Below are 20,870 nucleotides of genomic sequence, written 5' to 3' on the forward strand. Positions count from 1 at the left end.
CAGCTCAGGGGCTGTGATCGCCTTGCAGGCCGGCAGTGGACATTCTGGTGTCCTCACTCAGCAGTGTAAGGCTGGTTTTAACTTTGCACAGACTGATGCAGTTTTTACATCTCCTTTTATGTGCTGTTGAGTTGGATTTTTTTCCTTTAGTATTATGAAGCGCGTTATTTCCATCAGGAGATAATAACAAAGGAGATGGCCATGTCCTTGGCTGTTGAGACCCTGGATCCCATCAATCCCTCCAAGGTAGAGTGCCCTACATACACTTCAAAGACACAATATGCTGTGCATACTGCATGTGCATGAACCCACATATTATTTTTGCATTGCAGATGCAGACTCTAAGTCGACAGCAGCTGCTGTGTTCATTGCTGAATATGGTACCAGTGAGGAGAAGACGCCCCTAGAGTAAGTTAACAGTCTAGCATAACTAAGCTGTGTATGCACATTTTTAATGCCCCCTGCCTCCCTCTGTCCCCATTAGAGATACAATAGAATTCTGTAGGCTGCATTTGACCTATCAGTATCTCTGACCCATTGTATGATGTTGGTATACTAAACTCTTTGTATTTCTTTCAACAGGTCCCCAGCCCTAAGTCCAGAAGTGATGGTGTAGCACATCACATGGGGAATCACTTACCAGTAAAACCATTCCATAGTGTGGCTTATCCTCCCAGAGCTAGTGCTCTGCAGTGATAGCAAAAATCTAAGCCAAGGAAGCACCAGTAAAAGACCCTACTGGCAAAATATACTGTCTGTTGAAAAGTGCGTTGGGTTATGAGGTGCTGCCAGGTGTGGATGGAAAAAACTGAGCAGTTCTGGTGATGTGAAGGGGAGAATGCAGGGAGGGAAGCCCAACTGCCTTAATAAAACTTTGTTTTTCCAGAAGTGGAGTTGTGTGAGTTGTTCCAGGGAAAGGGTGGGGAGAGGGGCTGGAACTGCCCTGCCAGTGTCCGAGAGCTAGAGCTGGGTCTTATGCAGAGGCCTGGGGCATGGGGAGGGACCCAGGCAATGGCCTCTCATTACAGAATTTGCATACAAAGTTCAAAGCTGATAATCCGCAGTGCTGCAGAAAACTGAGCCCAGGAGACAATAGGAAGAGGTGTGGCTTTCAGGATCAGCAAGAAACCAAAAGCTCCTAGGAGGTGTTTACAGCAGGATTAGTCCTGGCAGCAGTTCACAGCATTCCTAAACTGGGAGTGCAAGGGCAGTTTTGCTACTGAAGTCCTCTCTGAGGGACGTGATGGCAGGGATGCTCCTGGGAGTGACTGCACAGTAAGAACGGGGAGTGGGGCCAGGGCCCAAATGCTTCGAGCTGCCCTGCAGGTCAGGCCCCACTCATGTGCACCCCCTGCTCCTGATTGGTTTTATAATCTGGACCAAAGGAAGGAGAGGAAGTTTGCAGTGTAACGCACATGGGCCCCTATCCTTCAAAGCAGAAATGGGTAAACTGCAGATTTGAATAAATCTAGAGTGACTGAGGGAAGGAGAGAGAATGGAAATGGAGAGAAATCCCAGTCTTTCATACTTTCCCTCCATATCCCTCACTTTTACAGCGGGGGAAGAGAGGGAGCATGAAGAAGATGTTCCTCTTTAGCCGGGGTGAGGGCGGGGAGGAATGCAGTGCTGGCTGCTACATATGCTGATTGGTGGCATATTTCAGTGGCTTTCATTGGCTGCCCAACAGGTCAGGGAATGGAGAAGGCAGCCAATAACTGTAGATTGCTGGTGCGACTGAGACCTATAGTCTGAAACCCTGTAGAGTTGGCAGGTTTAATAATGGCCCTTTCTGTAAGGTGAACTGGTGCAATCCAAGCATGCGAGACAGACTGGGAAACCCTATGGTAGTTACCGGTAATAAAACCTTATGTTTAGAGCTGCTTTGCAAACTGGAAGCGAGGGTCAGTGTCACTGTTACTAGTGAAAATGTAGACCAGGATGACAGTGTCTGTCAGGAGCACCCAGTAATTCCTGCATCAAACACAGCATCTTGTATTTGAGCTGGAACATAACTTTACAAAGACATCCCTTCTTGATTTAAATATTTCAAGTGATGGAAAGTCCATTGCATCTCTTGGTGAGCTGGGCCAATGACTGATCACCATCAGTCTTAAAAATGTGCATATTATTTCCATTTTGAATTTGTCTAGCCTTAACTTCCAGCCACTGGTTGTACTGTGCATCACTCTACACAACAAGAGTGGGTGGGGGGAACTTTTAGCCCAGCAGTTAGAGCAGTCAGATGTGTGAGACCTGGGTTCAGTTCCCCCCCCCCCCCCCCGCCACAGGGGTGAAAGGATTTGAACAGGGGTCTCTCACCTCTCAGAGGAGTCCTCTAACCCCTGAGCTATGGGATATTCTAATGTGGAGGCAGGTGCCTCTTTCAGTCTGTCCTGTTGAAGCTGTTCCACTTCATATAAATACTTAGAGTGACTGGAGCAAGGGACCTAGACTCTGGGTCTCCCATATGGTGCCCTAACCTGTGGACCACAGAGTAATTCCCACGTTCTTTGGCCTAGTACCTCATGCCCAAAGTCATCCAGCAGACACGTGGCAGAGCCAGGAATAGAAAGCCCAGGGCCAGAAGGGCAGGCACACCTGCAGGGGCTACGTGCGTGAATGAGATGATAGCATAGGGAGGAGGGTTTTAGGTTTATTAGGAACTGGGGAAACTTTTGGAAAAGGAGAAGCCTATACAAGGATGGGCTCCACCTAAACCAAAATGAAATCAGATTGCTTGTGTGTGAAATTAGAAAGGTAGAGAATGATTTAAATTAAGGGCTAGGAGAAAGCCCACAGGTGTGGCGGAGCACATGGTTTGTGTGGACACAACCCTTAAGGATTAAGTTATTAAAGGGGGAACTCTATATCCTAGTAAAGAGGAAAGGAAAGAAGCTGGTAAAGTACAGCTCTACACTAGTGAGAAACAGTCAAATGTAAAAGAGCCCCAATTAATATAACACATGAAGGCAAGAAACTGAATATTGACAAAAAGTACAATTGCTTATATACAAATACTAGAAGTCTAAATACTAAGATGGGTGAACTAGAGTGCCTGGCAGTAAATGAGGATATTGATATAATAGGCATTGCAGAAACTTAGTGGAATGAGGATAATCAATGGGACATGGTAATAGCAGGCTGTGACATACTGACCGTACAATCCAGACCAGCCGGAGGCTGTGTCACCCCTGCCCTGTAACCTGGGGTACCTTGCAATGCCTTGCTGCTGTAGCCTTCAACCTGGACTGTTCACAACTAGCCACCAGCATGCAGGTCATCCCCAGGTGTGTTTGTGTAACTGCAGCTTGCTAGTCACACCCTGGCTGTCACCAACCTTGGTTACACTGCAGGGTGACCCCAATGCATTCCCAGTCCCAGATTTTCCCCCAGAAATGTATGTCTTGTACTTCCCAGCCCTCCCCAGTCCAAGTATATTAAATCCATTATTCCTTTGAGGGAATAATATACCATTTTATTACCTTAAATGGAGTTACCCAGATACTTCAGCTTGAAAACACTGGATTAGATAAAATAATATAAGTTTATTAACTACAAAGAGAGAGATTTTAAGTAAGTACAAGTAATGAGGTATAAAAGTCAGAAATGGTTGCAAGAAAAATAAAGATAAAATGCTTTCTAGTGCTTCACTTAACAGACTATATTAGATTCAAGCAAAGTTTCTTAACATGTGCTTCCAGCAAAATTATTGACCAAACTCTTCAGGTCAGGACCCCTCTCCCAGAGTCCAGTGGCTTTTTCCTTTGTTTTTTCAGGTGCAGCGAATGCGATGGGCAGGGGGAGAGAGGGTTGTGTGTGCTTTGGGGTGTTTGTCCATCCTTTTTATAGTTTCAGTCCCTCGTCCCCCCCCCCGCCCTTGAAAAATATTTCCAGCTGAGAGACAAAGTGTCTATGTGGAAGGATGTTCTCTGCTGGGTTTTTTCACCTATTTGAGCTTCCTTTGTTTTCCCTTCCTGGCTGATGACTCTGTTTACTGCTTAAATGCAAATTAAGGCAAGCACATATTCCTTTGTTTACAACAGACCTGTTTGCAGACTTCTGCCTAGGCAGGCTGTGAGTTTTGGAACATGTGTTAATAACATGATACAGGGCAATCTCATAACTTCACATACAATGTTGCCACACATATTTTATCAGGACAATATTGACCAGCAAATTATCAGTTTCCAAATTATATCTTAGAAGGTGTATTTTGTACAAAGATTTTTACAGTAGTTTGTAGAGTGTGAATACAGGGGTATATTCCGTCACACAGGATACAAAACATAAAGGAATGACAGAGTAGGTCACGCTGATGGGGGTGAAACTCTGTCTGAAAAAAGGCACAGTGAAGTCAAAATCTTATATGAATCAAGGTGTACACTAGATCTCTATGGATAGAAATTCCATGCTTGAATAATAGAGTATAGCAGTAGGAATGTACTACCAACCTCCTGGCCAAGATGGTGATTGTGAAACACTCAGAGAGATTAGAAAGGCTATAAAGGTACAAAACGCAATAATAATGAGGGGTTTACTGACTTCATATTGAATGGGTGGGATGACTCAGGAAGGGTTGAAGAGATAAAATTTCTAGACATCATAAATGACTGTGGCTTGGAGCAGCTAGTCCTGGAACCTACAAAGGGAGAGCCAATTCTTGATTTAGTCCTAAGTGGAGCACAGGATCTGGATAACAGATAAATACATAGATGCATAGGCACGGCCACATAGATAAACCCAGTATGTTGGGGAAGAGTCAACACTACTTTTGTAAAGAGAAATCATGCCTCACCAACAGTTTTAACAGAAAATTTGCAGATGATACAAAATTACTCAAAATAGTAAAGGCCAAAGCTGACTGTGAACAGATACAAAGGAATCTCACCAAACTGGGTGATTTGGCAACAAAATGGCAGAGGTCTATAAAATCATGAATGGTGTGGAGAATGTGAACGAGGAAGTGGTGTTAACCATTTATGTAACACAAATACTAGGGATCACCTGCTGAAATTAAAAGGCAACCGGTTTAAAATAAATATAAGGAAGTATTTCTTCACACAATGCAGTCAACCTATGGAACTCATTGCCGGGGGATAATGTGAAGGCCAAAAGTACAACTGGGTTAAAAAAAGAATGAGATAAATTCTTAAAGGATAGGTCCATCAATGGCAATTAGATGTTCAGGTTTGCAACCGAATGCCCCAGGAGTCCCTAAACCTCCAACTGTCAGAAGCTGGAACTGGACGACAGGGGATGGATCACTCAAAATTACCCTATTCTGTTCATTCCTTCAGAAGCATCTGGCACTTGCTGCTGTCAGAAGACAGGATAATGGGCCTGTCTGGTCCTTATAGCTTCTTGCCCCAGAATGACCTCTCTCTCAGTCTATTTATAAGGCCCAAATGTCTGTTGTGTTATCATCTGATCCTTCTTTAGTCGCACCCGCTGTAGCTGACAAGTAATTATATAATTACCATTTAGGTGGAGTGAATGTGCCTAAGTGGACTTTAGCCCTTTCCTGCCTAGAATGGGGTTTTACCCATCACACTCCTCTTTCACTACAATTTCTCCAACATTTCTCCCTATTCAATCTCTCTTTCTCTCTCTCTTAACCTCACTGGTGTGAGATACCATTGAAGCAGTATCTTAAATAAACTTTTTTTTTATCATGCTACAGATTGAGGTTGCTGGTCCTCTTTTCCAAATTAAATCCCATTTTTCTAAGGTCATTTGTGTATCCAACTCCTTTCCCAGTGTGTCATATATGGACCCTTTTTTTTAATTTTATTTTTAGGAAAGTTGTTTGCAAAGATTGATATAAATTAACTATTTTTTTTGTTTCCTGATTGCCCAGATTCCATCACTCCTCCTAAAGTTATCTTAAAACACCTTTTCCAAAAAGTTAAGAAACATAATGCCTAACTTGAAGGTATTGGTACATAGGAGGGTGGGCCAATTAAAGCTAGTTTTTTATTTCCAAATAAGTTTAAAAAGTTTCTTTACTGAGGAGCTGGCCACCCATATGTATTCCATGGCTCCCCCAATCTTTAAACCTGTTCGGTTTGTGATTTGGGTTAAAATTCGGATTATCTGCTAAGTAAAACATCATCTTATTTTATCTCTAGTTCTATCCCAAACCCATAGAGTAGCCTTTGCTGAAGGATGTGTATACATTTCTGGAGGGCATGATTTTTTATTATGCCATGGGAACCTAGCACCATTGACACTGCCATCATTTTCTTGTTCAGTAAAGACCTAATGTTTGGCTGGGTTAGAGAGCCCCCCCATCTACTATTGGTTTGAGCTGTTTGTCTTGGTAGGACCAGAGAATACTTGGAACAGCTCGTCCATCCTGTTCAATAGGTTTGTACACAATAGTAATCTTCTATAACTTCTAGGAACAGACTTATTAGTTGTCTCTCTTTGCTCTTGTTTCTACTGTTATTAAGCTTGGCCTTGTCCTGTTAATCACATTTTGGCATTTATCCTCATCACCATGTGAAGTTTTAGTAAAATGGCTATTTCATGCTGAAGGGAGTGAGACTAGGATAGGTGTTTACATGACTTCAGCATCATACTATCTAAGTACTACCTCTTGTTTGCGCTCACTTAACAGGTATTTCTGTCCTCCTCCATGTCATTCATCCTCCAGATTACTAGAGGTCAGAGTGGGGACTGAATGACATAAACACATGACCAATGGCCTATGCCACATCCAGCCAGATAATGTCTCTGCTACGTCCATTGTTAACGTATGATATGTGTACCCAGAATTATGCTTTTCATTTGGGCATCCCTGCTTGCTGTGCATCAGTAGTTTATTATCAAAAGGCCTGTTGGGAGCTTGCTTCTGATGATGAGCTTGGAGAGGTTGGGTGGTTGTTAGAAGGCCAGAAGAGGGGGTTCAGGAAAAAATTATTTCAGTATGTGGTTTCCCTCCAGTATGCTTTGTAGTTGTTTGATGATACCCCTTATGAGTTCCGGTGTGGGGTGGTAGGTGACGAATAGGGGTGCATGGTCAGAGGGGATTTATTTCTGTATTAAAGCAGGTTCTCTGAGTAAGTGTCCTTGTTTGAAGGTTGTTTTGAGTATATTAAGGTGTACATCCCAGACTTTCTCCTTGGAGCATATTCTGTGGTATCTGAGTGCCTGGCTGTAGATAACAGATTTCTTGGTGTGTTTGGGGTGGTTATTGGATCTATGAAGATAGGTGCGATAATCTGTGGGTTTCTTGTATATAGTTGTCTGTAGGGTTCCATTGTTGAAGCTGATTGTGGTGTCCATAAAATTGATGCTAGTGTCAGAGTGTTCCAGAGAGAATTGAATGGACAAGGGGTGATCGTTGAAGTTGTGGTGGTGATCTGTGAGGAAGTTTAAGTCGTCTGTCCAGAAGATGAAAATATCATCAGGTATATCACTGGTTTTTTGGTGCATTGTCCAGAAATTCTTTTTCAAGGTGGCCCATGAAGAAGATGGCATTTTGGGGAGCCGTCCCTAGAATCCAAGGCTGTTCCCATGGTTTGGACAAAGTGTTTGTTGTTGAATGTAAAATTGTTATGGGTGAGGATGAAGTGGATGAGTTGGTGATACATTTGGGGTGGATATCTGAGGGTTGTCCATTGTCGTGTAAATCAAAATTGTAAATTAAAAATTTCTTTTAATCATTTAAACCAAATGAATAAGTTCACTTCAGATTTACAAACTGGTGTAATTTAGGCAGTGCATGTCTTTAAGATAACTATTAATTTGTTTGCTTTTTGTAGGTTATACAGAGAATATTCTACATGGTCAATAGATCCTGGTCTGGGAAAATCACCCTAACGGAGATGAGGAAAAGCAACTTTTTGCAAGTATGTAATTTGCTTGGCTTAATATAAGAAGAGTATATATTCTAAAATATTTGTGTTCCTATAGCCTCTCCAGAGACTCCAGTTCTGAAGAGAGACTGCAGGAGGTTAGTGAGGGCCTAGCCCAGGGTAGGATCCCTATAACACATATTCACTAACGCTGCATTGAGGACAAAGATTTAGATCTTGCTTCTTTCTGAAAGGCTGAGCCTAGTTCTTTCTATATTCCACACAGCAAAATACTAGGTTGAAAACTAGTTAAGGCTGCTCAGGAGAACCTATCACCAACACAACCATGCTAACCCCACTCTGCCTTCACCTTCTTCAGTGAGGGAGGCTGTATTCAGGGGTTATAAATTGTTCCTGGGAACCAATTTATTCATTTGTCGAGTAATGTCCCTTTGAGTGCTCTACTTCCAGTGTGCATGGCCTCCATGCACCTTTGGGAGCAGTGCCTGTTCAGTTCACGTATGTGCCCTAGCTAAACTCCTGTCCTAAGGGTATATAAGGCAGTGTCAGATGAACCACTTTCAGTTCCTTCTCAACTGCCCTTGGCCTGAGCCCAAGCACAACTTGCAGTGCCTTAGTTTAATTTTAGCTCTTTTGTAAACATTTAGCGTTGTTACAGTTTAATAGTTAGTTTAACAGTTTGTATCAGTTACAAAATACTATAACTTAGTTGGGGGTTCTTTATTGTGAGCAGGGGCAGCAAGTTATATGGGCCCGTGGTGCCTGTGCTCCAGCAATATTCAGGGCCCGGGGGCCCAGCTCCACCAATGTTCAGGGCCGAGTCTCTCCCCTGGCCTGCCTGCTGCCCCCACGCGCCTCCCCCGAGAGTCCCTGCCTGCACCCTAGGCAGCAGGCGGCTGCCCCCTGCAGCTTTGAGCTGCACTCCGCTCTTCTGGCTCCTGGCATCAATTGCCGCCACAGGGTCCTAGCGCCTCCCAACCACGAGTGCCAGGGCAGGCTGACCCTGACCCTACCCTTTCGCCTCAGACGGACGGATCCTTCCCTTTTCCGGTGGGACCCTCCACCAGCACAGAGGGCCCCCCTGTCCACAGTCACTGCTCCTGCCCCACGCTGGGCAAGGGGCAGCCCCATCCCCCACCCCCAGTGAGGCTACAATGAGGGGCAGCAGCAGGGGAGGAGGCGCACATGTGATGGCAGCCCCCTCCCCGCACCCACCACAGGGGAGGTGAGAGGGCTTCCTGGACCTGAGAGGGGCCTTAGGAGCATGTGCAGTGACAGTGGTGCGAGGTGAGTGTGCTGCCGGGGGAGAGAGGGCTGGGCGGAGTCCTCTCTGGCCCCAGCTGGGGGCAGCCTGCCTGCACTTCAAACTCCTCATCCCCGGCCCCACCCCACATCCTGCACCCCCAGCCAGAACTTTCACTCCCCCACACCCCAACCCTCTGCCCCAGCCCTGAGCCCCCTCCTGCACCATGAACCCCTCATCCTCGGCCCTACCCCACAGCCCTCACCCCGGCACCCCAACCCTTTGCCTGAGCCCCTCCCATACCCCAAACCCCTCATCCCCAGCCCCACCCCAGAGCCCTCACATTTTTACATTATTTTAAAAAATATGTATCAGCTTACAAGGCAGACATGTGAGGGGTGGGACTTGGACCTGTTCTGGGCACCACCAAAATTTATACAAACCTGCTGTCCCGATTGTGAGACTGCCTCATTCCACACCCCGCTTCTGAGGGGACTTCTCGCTGTAGAAGTTCTGTTTGTTTATTTTCTCAGGATATGCCAAGATCTCTTGGGTTTAATCCCTGCCTAACTTGCCAGTGCTATCCCTATTAATGATGGCATCCTAGCTGCTTTTGCTGCCTTCAGGACACCCACATCCTTTCCAGGTGTACAGTCTGTGTTGACTTTGAGAGTAGGTCAAGAAAGAACAGGGAGATTGAAGTCAGACTACTCCTCATGGAGTGCTCCTTGCAGGTTTCGTCAGACCCAGGCTATGACATCCCTCTGTGCACTGGGGCTCTGATATGCAGAGTGTGCCATCGACTTCAGCTACTGCCATTCGCTCGTCCAGAAGGTCTTCTCACAAGGTACCTCTAAACCTTTGAAAAAGAGGAGCACTGAGTCCCCTCCCCAGTGATCGTGTTTATCTGTGGGCAGCCGATAGGGAGCAGTTCTCTAGGGCCTCCAGTTACACTCTCAAGGAGCATCCGAGAAGAAAACCTTCCATTCCTTCAGACCCTCCACTTCAGTCCTCTCCTCAGGAGGAATCCTCTGAGGAGAAGGGAAGAAGAGGGTTGAATAAGAAGCTTAGGTCTCAGACCAACAGCTCTTTCTCCTCACCTGAGGAGGCTATCATGCCTCTTCTTCTGTGTATGCAGATGACTTCAAGCAATTCCAGGAACTCATTAAAAGAATTGCTGATTCCCTCTAAATTCCTTTGGAAGAGATCCATGACACCTAGCAGAAACTAATAGACATTTTCCATACTGCTTCCTCCATTGCCTAAAACAATTTGCTACTATATCCCCACCAGGCCAGATAAGAAGTATTAAGTTCCTGCTAAGTGTTCTGAGTTCATGTTCATGCACCCAGCCCCAAACTCACTAGTGGTTCTGTGAATGAGGGGAACAGGCAACACCCCTTTAGATCCATTTCACATGACAATGATCAGCGACAATTACTCTTGTTCAGCGGCAAAAGTTATTCATCTACATCCATCTGTTACAATGTAGAGTTACCAATTCATGAAACATAATTACACCAATTTTGGGAAGTGAAATGCCTTCATTGACCAGCTACCTTAAGAACAGTGAGAGCAAACACAGAGGTAAAGTTGCTAGCTAGGACATAATTACAAGCCTCCCTGGTGCAGCTGACACGATGGCTCACTCTATATCTACAGTGATTGTTATGCACCATGCATTTTGATTGTAATCATCAGCGATCCTGAGAGAGGTCCAGAGCACCACTAAAAATCTCCCATTATATTATAATTATTTGAAGCTCTTCACCAAGTCAGCTGACAAGTGCTTACATTCTTTGAAGGATTCAAGAGCTACCCTCTGCTCTGTCAGTATGTACATCATGCAAATAAAAAAAAATTCAGCAGGTCACAGCTTTAATGATGAGGTAGACTGTAAAGAAATTAGAAGTTATGGAATGGATGAGACCGAGTCTGTTTGGGCCAAAATCACTTTAGGGAAGAAAGCTAGTGCTTGGGGTGTGCTTCAGACCCCCAGGATCCGATTTGGATATGGATAGAAACCTCTTTAATGTTTTTAATGAAATAAATACTACTGGAGATTGTGTGATTACAGGATTAACTTCCCAGATATAGATTGGAGGACAAGTGCTGCTAATAATAGTAGGGCCTAGATTTTCCTGCATGTGATAGCTGACAGATTTCTTCATCAAATAGTTGCTGAACCAACAAGAGGTGATGTCATTTTAGATTTGGTATTGATGAGTATTGAGGACCTCATAGAAGAACTGATTGTAAGGGACAACCTTGGTTCAAGTGATTGTGAGCTAATTCAGTTTAAACTAAATGGAAGGCTAAACAAAAAAAGATCTGCGAGTAGGGTCCTTGATTTCAAAAGGGCTAACTATAAAAAATTAAGGGAATAAGTTAGGAAAGTGGACTGGACTGAAGAACTCAAAGCTGTGAATGTGTTGGAGGTTTGGAATTACTTTAAGTTAAAGTTGCAGAAACTATCTGAAGCCTGCATCCCAAGCAAGGGGAAAAATTCATAGAGAAGGGTTGCAGACCAAGCTGGATGAGCAAACATCTCAGGTGATTAAGAGAAAGCAGAAAGCCTACAAGGAATGGAAGATGGGAGGCATCAGCAAGGAAAATTACGTTTTGGAGGTCAGAAAGTGTAAGGATAAAGTGAGAACTACCAAAAGCCACGCAGAATTGGACCTTGCAAAGGGAATTAAAACCAATAGTAAAAGGTTCTATAGCCATATAAATAAAAAGAAAACAAGGAAAGAAGAAGTGGGACCACTAAACACTGAGGATGGGGTGGAGATTAAAGATAATCTAGGGATGTCCCAACACCTAAAGAAATACTTTGCCTCAATTCTTAATAAGACTAATGAAGGGTAGTGGCAGGGTGGCTAATGGGAACGAGGCTATGGAGGTAGAAATTACCACATCTGAGGTAGAAGTCAAACTCAAACAGCCTAATGGGATGAAATAAGTGGGCCCAGGTAATGTCCATCCAAGAATATTAAAGGAATTGGCACATGAAATTGCAAGCCCAATAGCAAGGATTTTTAATGAATCTGTAAATTCGGTGGTCATATTTTATGACTGGAGAATTGCTAATAAAGTTCCTATTTTTAAGAAAAGGAAAAAAAGTGAACCGAGAAACTACAGGCCTGTTAGTTTGACCTCAGTTGTATGCAAGGTCTTGGAACAAATTTTGAATGAGAAAGTAGTTAAGGACATAAAGGTTAACGATAATTGGGATAAAATACAACATGGTTTTACAAAAGGTAGATCATGCCAGACCAACTAATCTTCTTCTTTGAGATTTTTTAGACAAAGGAAATGCAGTAGATCTAATCTACCTGGATTTCAGTAAGGCATTTGATACAGTTCCACATGGGAAATGATTAGTTAAATTGGAGAAGATGGGGATTAATATGAGATTTGAAAGGTGGATAAGGAACTGGTTAAAGGGGAGACTACAATGGGTCATACTGAAAGGTGAACTGTCAGGCTGGAGGGAGGTTACTAGTTGAGTACCTCAGGGATCGGTCTTGGGACCAATCTTATTTAACTTTTTTTTTTTTTTTTTTTTTTACTGATCTTGGCACAAAAAATGGGTGTGTGCTAATAAAATTTGTGGATGACACAAAGTTGGGAAGTATTACCAATACGGAGCAGGACTGGAGTATCATACAAGAAGATCTGGACAACCTTGTAAAATGGAGTAATAGAAATGGGATGAAATTTAATAGTGCAAAGTGCAAGGTCATACATTTAGGGACTAACAAAATTTTTTTTTGCTATAATCTGGGGACCTATCAGTTGGAAGTGACAGAGGAGGAGAAAGACCTGGGTGTATTGATTGATCACATGATGACTATGAGCCCCCAATATGATCCAGCTGTGAAAAAAGCCAATGCAGTCCTAGGATACATCAGGCGAGGTATTTCCAGTAGAGACAGGGAAGTGTAAGTACCATTATGCAGGGCACTAGTGAGACCTCATCTGGAATGCTGTGTGCAGTTCTGGTCTCCCATGTTCAAGAAAGATGAATTCAAACTGGAACAGGTGCAGAGAAGGGTTACTAGGATGAGCCGAGGAATGGAAAACTTGCCTTACAAGAAGAGTCTAACTCAGGGGTAGGCAACCTATGGCACGTGCGCCGAAGGCGGCACGCGAGCTGATTTTCAGTGGCACTCACACTGCCCGGGTTCTGGCCACTGGTCCGGGGGGCTCTGCATTTTAATTTAATTTTAAATGAAGCTTCTTAAACATTTTAAAAACCTTATTTACTTTACATACAACAATAGTTTAGTTATATATTATAGACTTATAGAAAGAGACCTTCTAAAAATATTAAAATGTATGACTGGCACGCGAAACCTTAAATTAGAGTGAATAAATGAAGACTCGGCACACCACTTCTGAAAGGTTGCTGCCCCCTGCTAAAAGAAGTCTGAGGGGAGATATGATTGCTCTCTATAAATACATCAGAGGGATAAATATCAGGGAGGGAGAGGAGCTATTTAAGTTAAGCATTAATGTGGACAGAAGAACAAATGGTTATGAACTGACCATCAACAAGTTTAGGCTTGAAATTAGGTGAATGTTTCTAACCATCAAAGGAGTGAAGTTCTGGAACAGCCTTCCAAGGGGAGCAGTGGGGGCAAAAAAAACCTAACTGGCTTCAAAACTCAGCTTGATAAATTTATGGAGGGGATGGTATGATAAGACTGCCTACAATGGCAGGTAGCCGATCTGCAATTGCTAGCAGCATATATCACCAATGGCCAGAGATGGGACACTAGATTGGGAGGACTCTGAGGTGTCTGGCTGGTGGGTCTTGCCCACATGCTCAGGGTCTAACTGATCGCAATATTTGGGATCGGGAAGGAATTTTCCCCTGGGTCAGATTGGCAGAGACCCTGGGGGGGGGGGGGGGTCACCTTCCTCTGCAGCATGGGGAATGTGCCACTTGCAGGTTTAAACTAGTGTAAATGGTGGATTCTCTGTAACTTGAAGTCTTTAAATCATGATTTGAGGACTTCAGTAACTCACTCAGAGGTTCGGGGTCTATCACAGGAGTGGGGGTGAGGTTCTGTGGCCTGCAATTTGCAGGTCAGACCAGATGATCATGATGGTTTCTTCTGATCTTAAAGTCTATGAATCTATGAGTACAGAGGTCTCACCCCATTCAGTTCCTGGTTTACCATTGATCATCAGAATCACCTAAGAAAAAACCTAGGTTTCAAAAGAGAAGAGCTTAACCTCTGCCATGACAACATCACAGCCCTGCTTAGCAGGCAAGCATCCATTTTAATGCCTTGGTCATGGGTTGGGAACCACCCTATCCCTCAGATCTATGGCTGTGGTGTTCTAACCTCCCCCTGCCCAACCCTTCGGGAATCGTCTCTCCCATTTTCAAAGCTCTTGGGAAAAGATGGTGTTGGAGTTCTTAACTTCGGGCTACTCCCATCAATTTAATCGCCATTCCTACTCCCTTTCCCTATCCCTTTTCAGGGACCCATCTCATAAATGTCTTCTGAGACAAGAAGTTCAATCCCTTCTTCACACAGGAGCCATTCGAGCCAGCAGAGGAAAGGGGTTCTACTCCAAGTACTCTCTAGTTCCCAAAAAGAAGGGTGGGTGGAGACCAATCTTAGGTCTCAGAGTGTTGAAGAACTTCATCCAGGGACAGAAACTCAGGATGGTGACACTGGCAGCAATAAAACCATCTATAGATCTGGAGGACTGATTTGCAGCCCTCAACTTCCGGGATGTGTACTTTCTTATTGTGATACACCTGGCTCACAAGCAATTCCTGCAATTCATGATCGGTCAGCATCACTTTCAATATTGAGTGCTCCCCTTCGGACTTTCTGCCGCCCCCAGGGTTTTTATGAAGGTTCCAGGCAGTGGTGGCAGCACAGTCATAATGGTCATCTTCCCCCATCTCAGCAGGTGGCTCCTCAAGAGCCACTCTTACAGCCAAGTTCACTCTGCAGTCACAAAGACCATAGCCCATTTGATGTTCTGGGACTTCAGACACCTTGACACCAATTTAATGAACAGCATATACAGGAGCCACCTTGGACACCACGATGTCCAGAGATTACCTACCTGTAGACAGATTTATCACACTGACAAGCCTCATTTCTCAGGCTCAAATGAACCCGGAGACAATGGCCAGGATTTGTTTACAAGGCTTGGGTTATGGCTGCCTGCACCTTTCTACACTACATGCCAGGTTATATCTTTGCTGCTACCAAGCTAGGTTGAAAACCATTTACACTCCCAACAAACACAGTCTGGGCAAGTTAGTGTCAGCTTCTTGAGAGGTTCTGGACTTACTCAATTGATGGAAAGACCTTGACAAGGTGTGTACAGGAATCCCCTTCACTCTGCAACCATTGAAACAGACGCATTCCAGTAGAATGGGGAGCTTATATTCAAAGTCAGACCATTTGAGGCAAATGGGCTGCTCAAGAATCGATTCTCCACATCAGCCTGCTGGAGCTCAGAGTGATCCGAATGAGTGCAAACGCTTCCTACCTATGATCAAAGGCCAATCCATCAGAGTCAGGATGTACAACAGGGCCAGCATGTCCTACATATATAACCAGGGAGGAGTGAGGGCTCCCTCCCTTTGTGCAGAAGCACTGAAGCTGTGGAACTGGTGCCTATTCCATCAGATCTTCATCTCAGCCACATACTTACCAGGCCCCTAGAACACCTTAGCCGGCAACCTGAGCAGGCACTTCTGCCAGGATCATGAGTGGGAGCTCAGCGATTCTCAAGGGGATATTCCTTCACTGGAGGGCTCTGGAAATAGATGTCTTTGCTACTGCCACCAACAGAAAATGACGGAAATTCTGCTTAAGAGTAGGTCTGGATTGTCATTCTCTGGGACATGCCTTCCTCATTTTTTGATGGAGAAGAAATCCATCCTCTATGCCTATCCCCTGATGCTATTACTCCTCAGAGGCCTAAACAAAATCAATCAGGCCAAAGCCAGAGTCATTCTAATTGCACAGGCTTGGCCATGACAAATATGATTCTCGTATTTGGTTCGCCCCTCCTCTTGTTCTGCACTATGGTTACCACTAGTACCAGACCTACTGATCCAGGACTCAAGGAAGGTTCTTCACCCCAACCTTGGAGCACTGCATCTCAAGGCTTGACTGCTAGCTGTCTCTCAGGTAGACATGGACTGTTTGAAAGAGGCGCAAGAGGTGTTACTACACGTGGAAAAGCATCCATGAGGAAAACATACCAACAGAAATGGAAGAGATTCCACCACTGGTGTACCCAACAGGGTCTGTCCCATATTGATTTCCCCCCGCTCACATTCTGGTTTACCTTTTAGTCCTGAAGAACTGTCTCTGAGTTCTGTTAAAGTCCATTTAGCAGCTATCACAGCATCCATATCCCTGTTTAGGGGGTTTCGGTATTTGCTCACCCCACCACATCTCAATTCATTAAATGTTTAATGAAACTCTTCCCACATATCAGGCAATCTGCCCCGGGATGGGACCTGAATCTCATCCTCAATTAGCTGATGAAGCCATCACCCTTTGAGCTACTGGCTAAATGTTTCCTGCTTCTCTTATCCATGCAGACTGCATTTTAGTTGTTGTCACCTCAGCTAGAGGGATCGGCAAGTTAGGGGTTCTAATGGCTGAACCCCCCCATACCATTTTTATAGGGAAAAAGTATCTCTCTGACCACATCTTTGCTTTTTGCCCAAGGTAACCTCAGACTTTCAAATCAATCAGGACATTCAATTTCCATTTTTTACTCTAAACCTCACCAGACTTGAGAAGACGCCTCCCTTCTCACCTTGGTTGTCGGGAGAGTGTTGGTTTTCTTCTTGGAGAGGACTAAACCCCCTAGGGCCCTCCCCCAAATTGTTTGTCTCTTTAGCACACAAAGGTAAAGGGGCCCCATCCCAACCCAAAGACTCTCCAAGTGGCTTTCTGGTTGCATGCCCTCTTCCTGTGAGGCCGCTAATATTCAGCCTCCTTCTTGTGTTATAGCCCAATCTACGAATGTAGCTCTGTTGAAGAATGTTCCCAATGCAGAAATCTTCAAAGCTGCTGTGTGTGTTTCAGTTCACACCTTTTTGAAACATTGCACACTAATGCATACCGGTAGAGCAAACACTGCTTTTGGTACTGCTGTTCTTCGAACAGTCTGAGATCGGGGTCCGAAGCACCCACTTCCTGTAGCAGGAAGTCACCTGAAATGGCGCACCCATAGGCTCACTACTCAAAGAAGAAGGAGAGGTTACTTACCCTATACAGTACAGGAACTAGAGTTCCTCCATTAACCACCCTCCTTCTCCTCTGCCTTGGAGTCTTTGCCTTTGCGTCAGAGAAGGAACTGAAGGCGGTTTGTCTGACATGGCCTATGTACCCTCAGTTTTAGGCACCAGGTTAGCTAGGACACATGTGTGGACTAAACAGGCACTGCTTTCAAATGTCTGGTTGAAGACACATGGGGCACAGGCACACCTGAAGTGGAGCCCCACAGGGCTGAAGAACTCCAGTGACTGTACAAGGTAAGTAACTTTTCCTTCCATGCACATGGTGTCCATGGTGCTGGGCAGCAGGGAAGGGGCAGGATGGAATTACACTTAGGTGAGGCACAATCAAAAGTGTAACTGTTCAAAAGACTCCTCAGAAGTCTGGGAGGCATCGAATGACTGAGGGAGAGGGATGGCGGGAATGCACGGACTAGGAAGCCGTGGCAGGAGAGAGACTGCTCCCAGCTTTTAGAGTCCTTTGTCTAAGTAGTGTGCAACTCAGTTGGGTTCCTCTGAATAAAGGGAATAACTCTGGATTTCTGAAATGGCCTGTGTGCTGAGCTTGGGAGTAACTTGCATTGACTCTCAAGCTGAGGAGGCCTCCAAGGCCAACCTGTCCACTGTGTCAATAAACTGTCTAGAAACACAAACCCCTGACTTCCCCCAGATTCTCAGACTCCATCTTAGAGAATCTAAAACTCTTAAGCTCCAAGAGGTATGGGGGTGACAAGAAGGAGGAAAAAAGCAATCCCTAGATCCCCTGGCCTTTTCATTTTCTTTAAGACCATACTTTATCAGATTGAAGTGGCCATCTCGCCTCTTGCTGGCACTGAAACCAGGGATGGGAAGCTAGGGAGATAAATTGGTAAAGCCCTGGTGCGATCCCAACATGCAAATGTTGGGAGGTGCTGAGACCACAAAGCCTTGAGAGGAGAGGGAGAAAGGTGATTGACGAGAAGCGAAGGAAGAGAGACAGGAAAGGGATGGGGAACAAAAGCACTGTACCAGGATGACGTTGCTCCAGGGCTCATTATTTTCTGGCAAGGGATGTGCCCCAGTTCCTACTGAGATTTGAGGACTCATGGTGGCGAATGTCACTGAGTGTCTCAGGCTGATAGAAGGCAACATATGCAGACATTGGGGCCAATTACAGATGGCTGTTTGGTGCCCCCTCCGTCCCGCCCTGCTTGTGTTCATTATTCCTGAACACTCACATGAAAGTGGTGGTGTTTACAGGACTCTCTGGGGATGAGCATTTTTTATGCAGACATCCATACTCACATGCCAGGAGATCCGTTTCTGAACAAGGGTGTCTGTCATTCACTGTTCCTCCTTGCTCGTTCCCCTGGTAAATGATTAATGTATTTGCGTATCAGCTGGCAAATGGAAAAGGGTTACATTTCAGAGGTGGATTAGTTCACAATGTGTAATTCGCCCTCTGTGCCAGCGCCCTGGTACCCAGGCAATTGCTGGCATCTCCCTATCTAGTGTAGAATTAACTTCCCATCCAACTCATGCCATTTCAGACTCTTGCCCTCTTGGAGGAAGAGGATGACATAAACCAAATCACAGACTACTTCTCCTATGAGCACTTCTATGTCATCTACTGTAAATTCTGGGAGCTGGACACTGACCATGACCTCTACATCAGCCAGAAGGATCTGGCTAGATACAATGATCAAGGTGAGTTGATCCCCCAGGCTGGGACATGTGCTGAGGAAGGTGGTAACAGAAACCTGTAAAAGTTGTGGGAAAAGGTAAGCCTTGCCTTGCTGGGAAGTTATATTTTAAATGGCAAATTTGGTGCCACAGCGATGTAACTGGGGCCGTGCTGGACTTCACTTGGTGCTAATTGACGGAGCCATTTTTAGGGCTGGGGGAAGGGGAGCTGCAATAGACAATAAGGGCTTCTACGTAGTGGGGTCTGTAATGATGCTAAATCCCCTGGCCTCTGGCCACAGGTGGACAATGCAGTTCAGCAGAGGAGGTACAGCTTGGAAAACAGCAAGAGGGACAAGCAGCTGGCTCTATATTTTGCCGTGGAGCGGGAGGCAAGAGACTGAAGTGATAGTTGAGGGTGGGGAGTTGGAAATGGCCCTGAAGAAGCTTTGTACCTAGGAACAGGATCCCAAGAACACATGGAGGTCCCTGAGGTGAGGGCAACTCAACCATGTCCCAGCTGCAGGGGTGGGAGCGGTTGGTGTGGGAGCTGCTACATTTTCTTATGCAAGCTCAGGATCCCAGTCTCCTTGGTGGTCCTCCATAAACCCAACAACAGCATCAGCTGCAACCCACACATCTTCCATGTACCTAGCGGGAGCACTAAAGCATGGGGGCAGTGTTCTGGACAAAGCAACAGATGCCCCGTCTTGCCTCTCCGCTTGTGGAAACAACACCAGCTTACAATTAGACCCAATGGAAAGGCACCAGTAAGAGAGCTCGTCAGCATTACTTAACTTCAGGCTGGACACAAGATTCAGGAGCCAAGCACTCAGTCTAGGGGTGGGAGGAGTGTTCTCCCCCAGTGATGTGGAGCCAGGAATGGGCCTTAGTTCCCATGCCGAAGGCATCTCCCAATGGGAGGCTGTGTAGCCTGTGGCCCCAGCAGAAGGAGCCAGTTTAAATATCTATGGACATAACCCATCCCCTCCAAATCCTGCCCAACCCTCTCTTTACCTCGCCGCACATTCACATTTTAAATGCATTTAATCCTCAGCTTTTGCCCCTTCCAGTAGTGCACTAGCCTCCCACCTCCCTTATTCATTCACCCAGTGACCTCTAGCCTCACTCCTTGGATCCTCTCCCTGAGCTCTCTCCAGTGCTAGCCCAGGTGCCTGCCTGGGGTCCAGGCCTACTCTGGGAAGGTGCACTGATGCACATTCTCTCTTGGCTGGAAGAGCGGAAAGGCTGTTATGGGCCTTGGGGCTCCAGAAGGGAATCCCATCTGGTTTTGTGACAGAGGGACCTTGTCCGGCCTGCACTTCCCCTTCTCCACTACTACAGCTTCTCAGTGTATAAGGCTGTGAAGCCTGTGATTTAACCAGGACTGGTGGGAGCACTCCCTGCCTCCCCTGACTCATTAATTAAGAACATAAGAATGGCCATACTGGGTCTTGCCCAATATCCTGTCTTCTGACAGTGGCCAATGCCAGGTGCCCCAGAGGGAATGAACAGAACAGTAATCATCAAGTGTCTAGGGACACCATCCTTGCCCATCCTGGTTAATAGCCATTGATGGACTTATCCTCCATGAACTTATCTAGTTCTTTTTTGAACCCTGTTATAGTCTTGGCCTTCACAACATCCTCTGGCAAGGAGTTCCACAAGTTGACTGTGTGTTACGTGAAAAAATACTTTCTTTTGTTTGTTTTAAACCCGCTGCCTATTAATTTCATTTAGTGACCCCTAGTTCTTGTGTTATGAGAAGGAGTAAATAACACTTTCTTATTTACTTTCTCCACACCAGTCATTCTTTTATAGACCTCTATCATATCTCCCGTTAGTCATCTCTTTTCCAAGCTGAAAA

General features: G+C 45.3%; 1 protein-coding gene across 2 annotated transcripts in view; it reads left to right on the plus strand.

Moving 5' to 3' along the window:
• PPP2R3A (protein phosphatase 2 regulatory subunit B''alpha) overlaps window positions 1-20,870 on the plus strand; it is a 121,112-nt gene that overhangs the window by 72,463 nt on the left and 27,779 nt on the right. For both annotated transcript variants that reach the window (XM_065410883.1, XM_065410882.1), the window contains exons 6-7: window positions 7,767-7,853; window positions 18,871-19,027. In XM_065410883.1, coding sequence (XP_065266955.1) covers window positions 7,767-7,853; window positions 18,871-19,027 — 244 coding nt within the window. The remainder of the gene's footprint in view (window positions 1-7,766; window positions 7,854-18,870; window positions 19,028-20,870) is intronic.

This window comes from Emys orbicularis, chromosome 9, assembly GCF_028017835.1.
Source record: "Emys orbicularis isolate rEmyOrb1 chromosome 9, rEmyOrb1.hap1, whole genome shotgun sequence".
Taxonomy (NCBI): Eukaryota; Metazoa; Chordata; order Testudines; family Emydidae; genus Emys; species Emys orbicularis.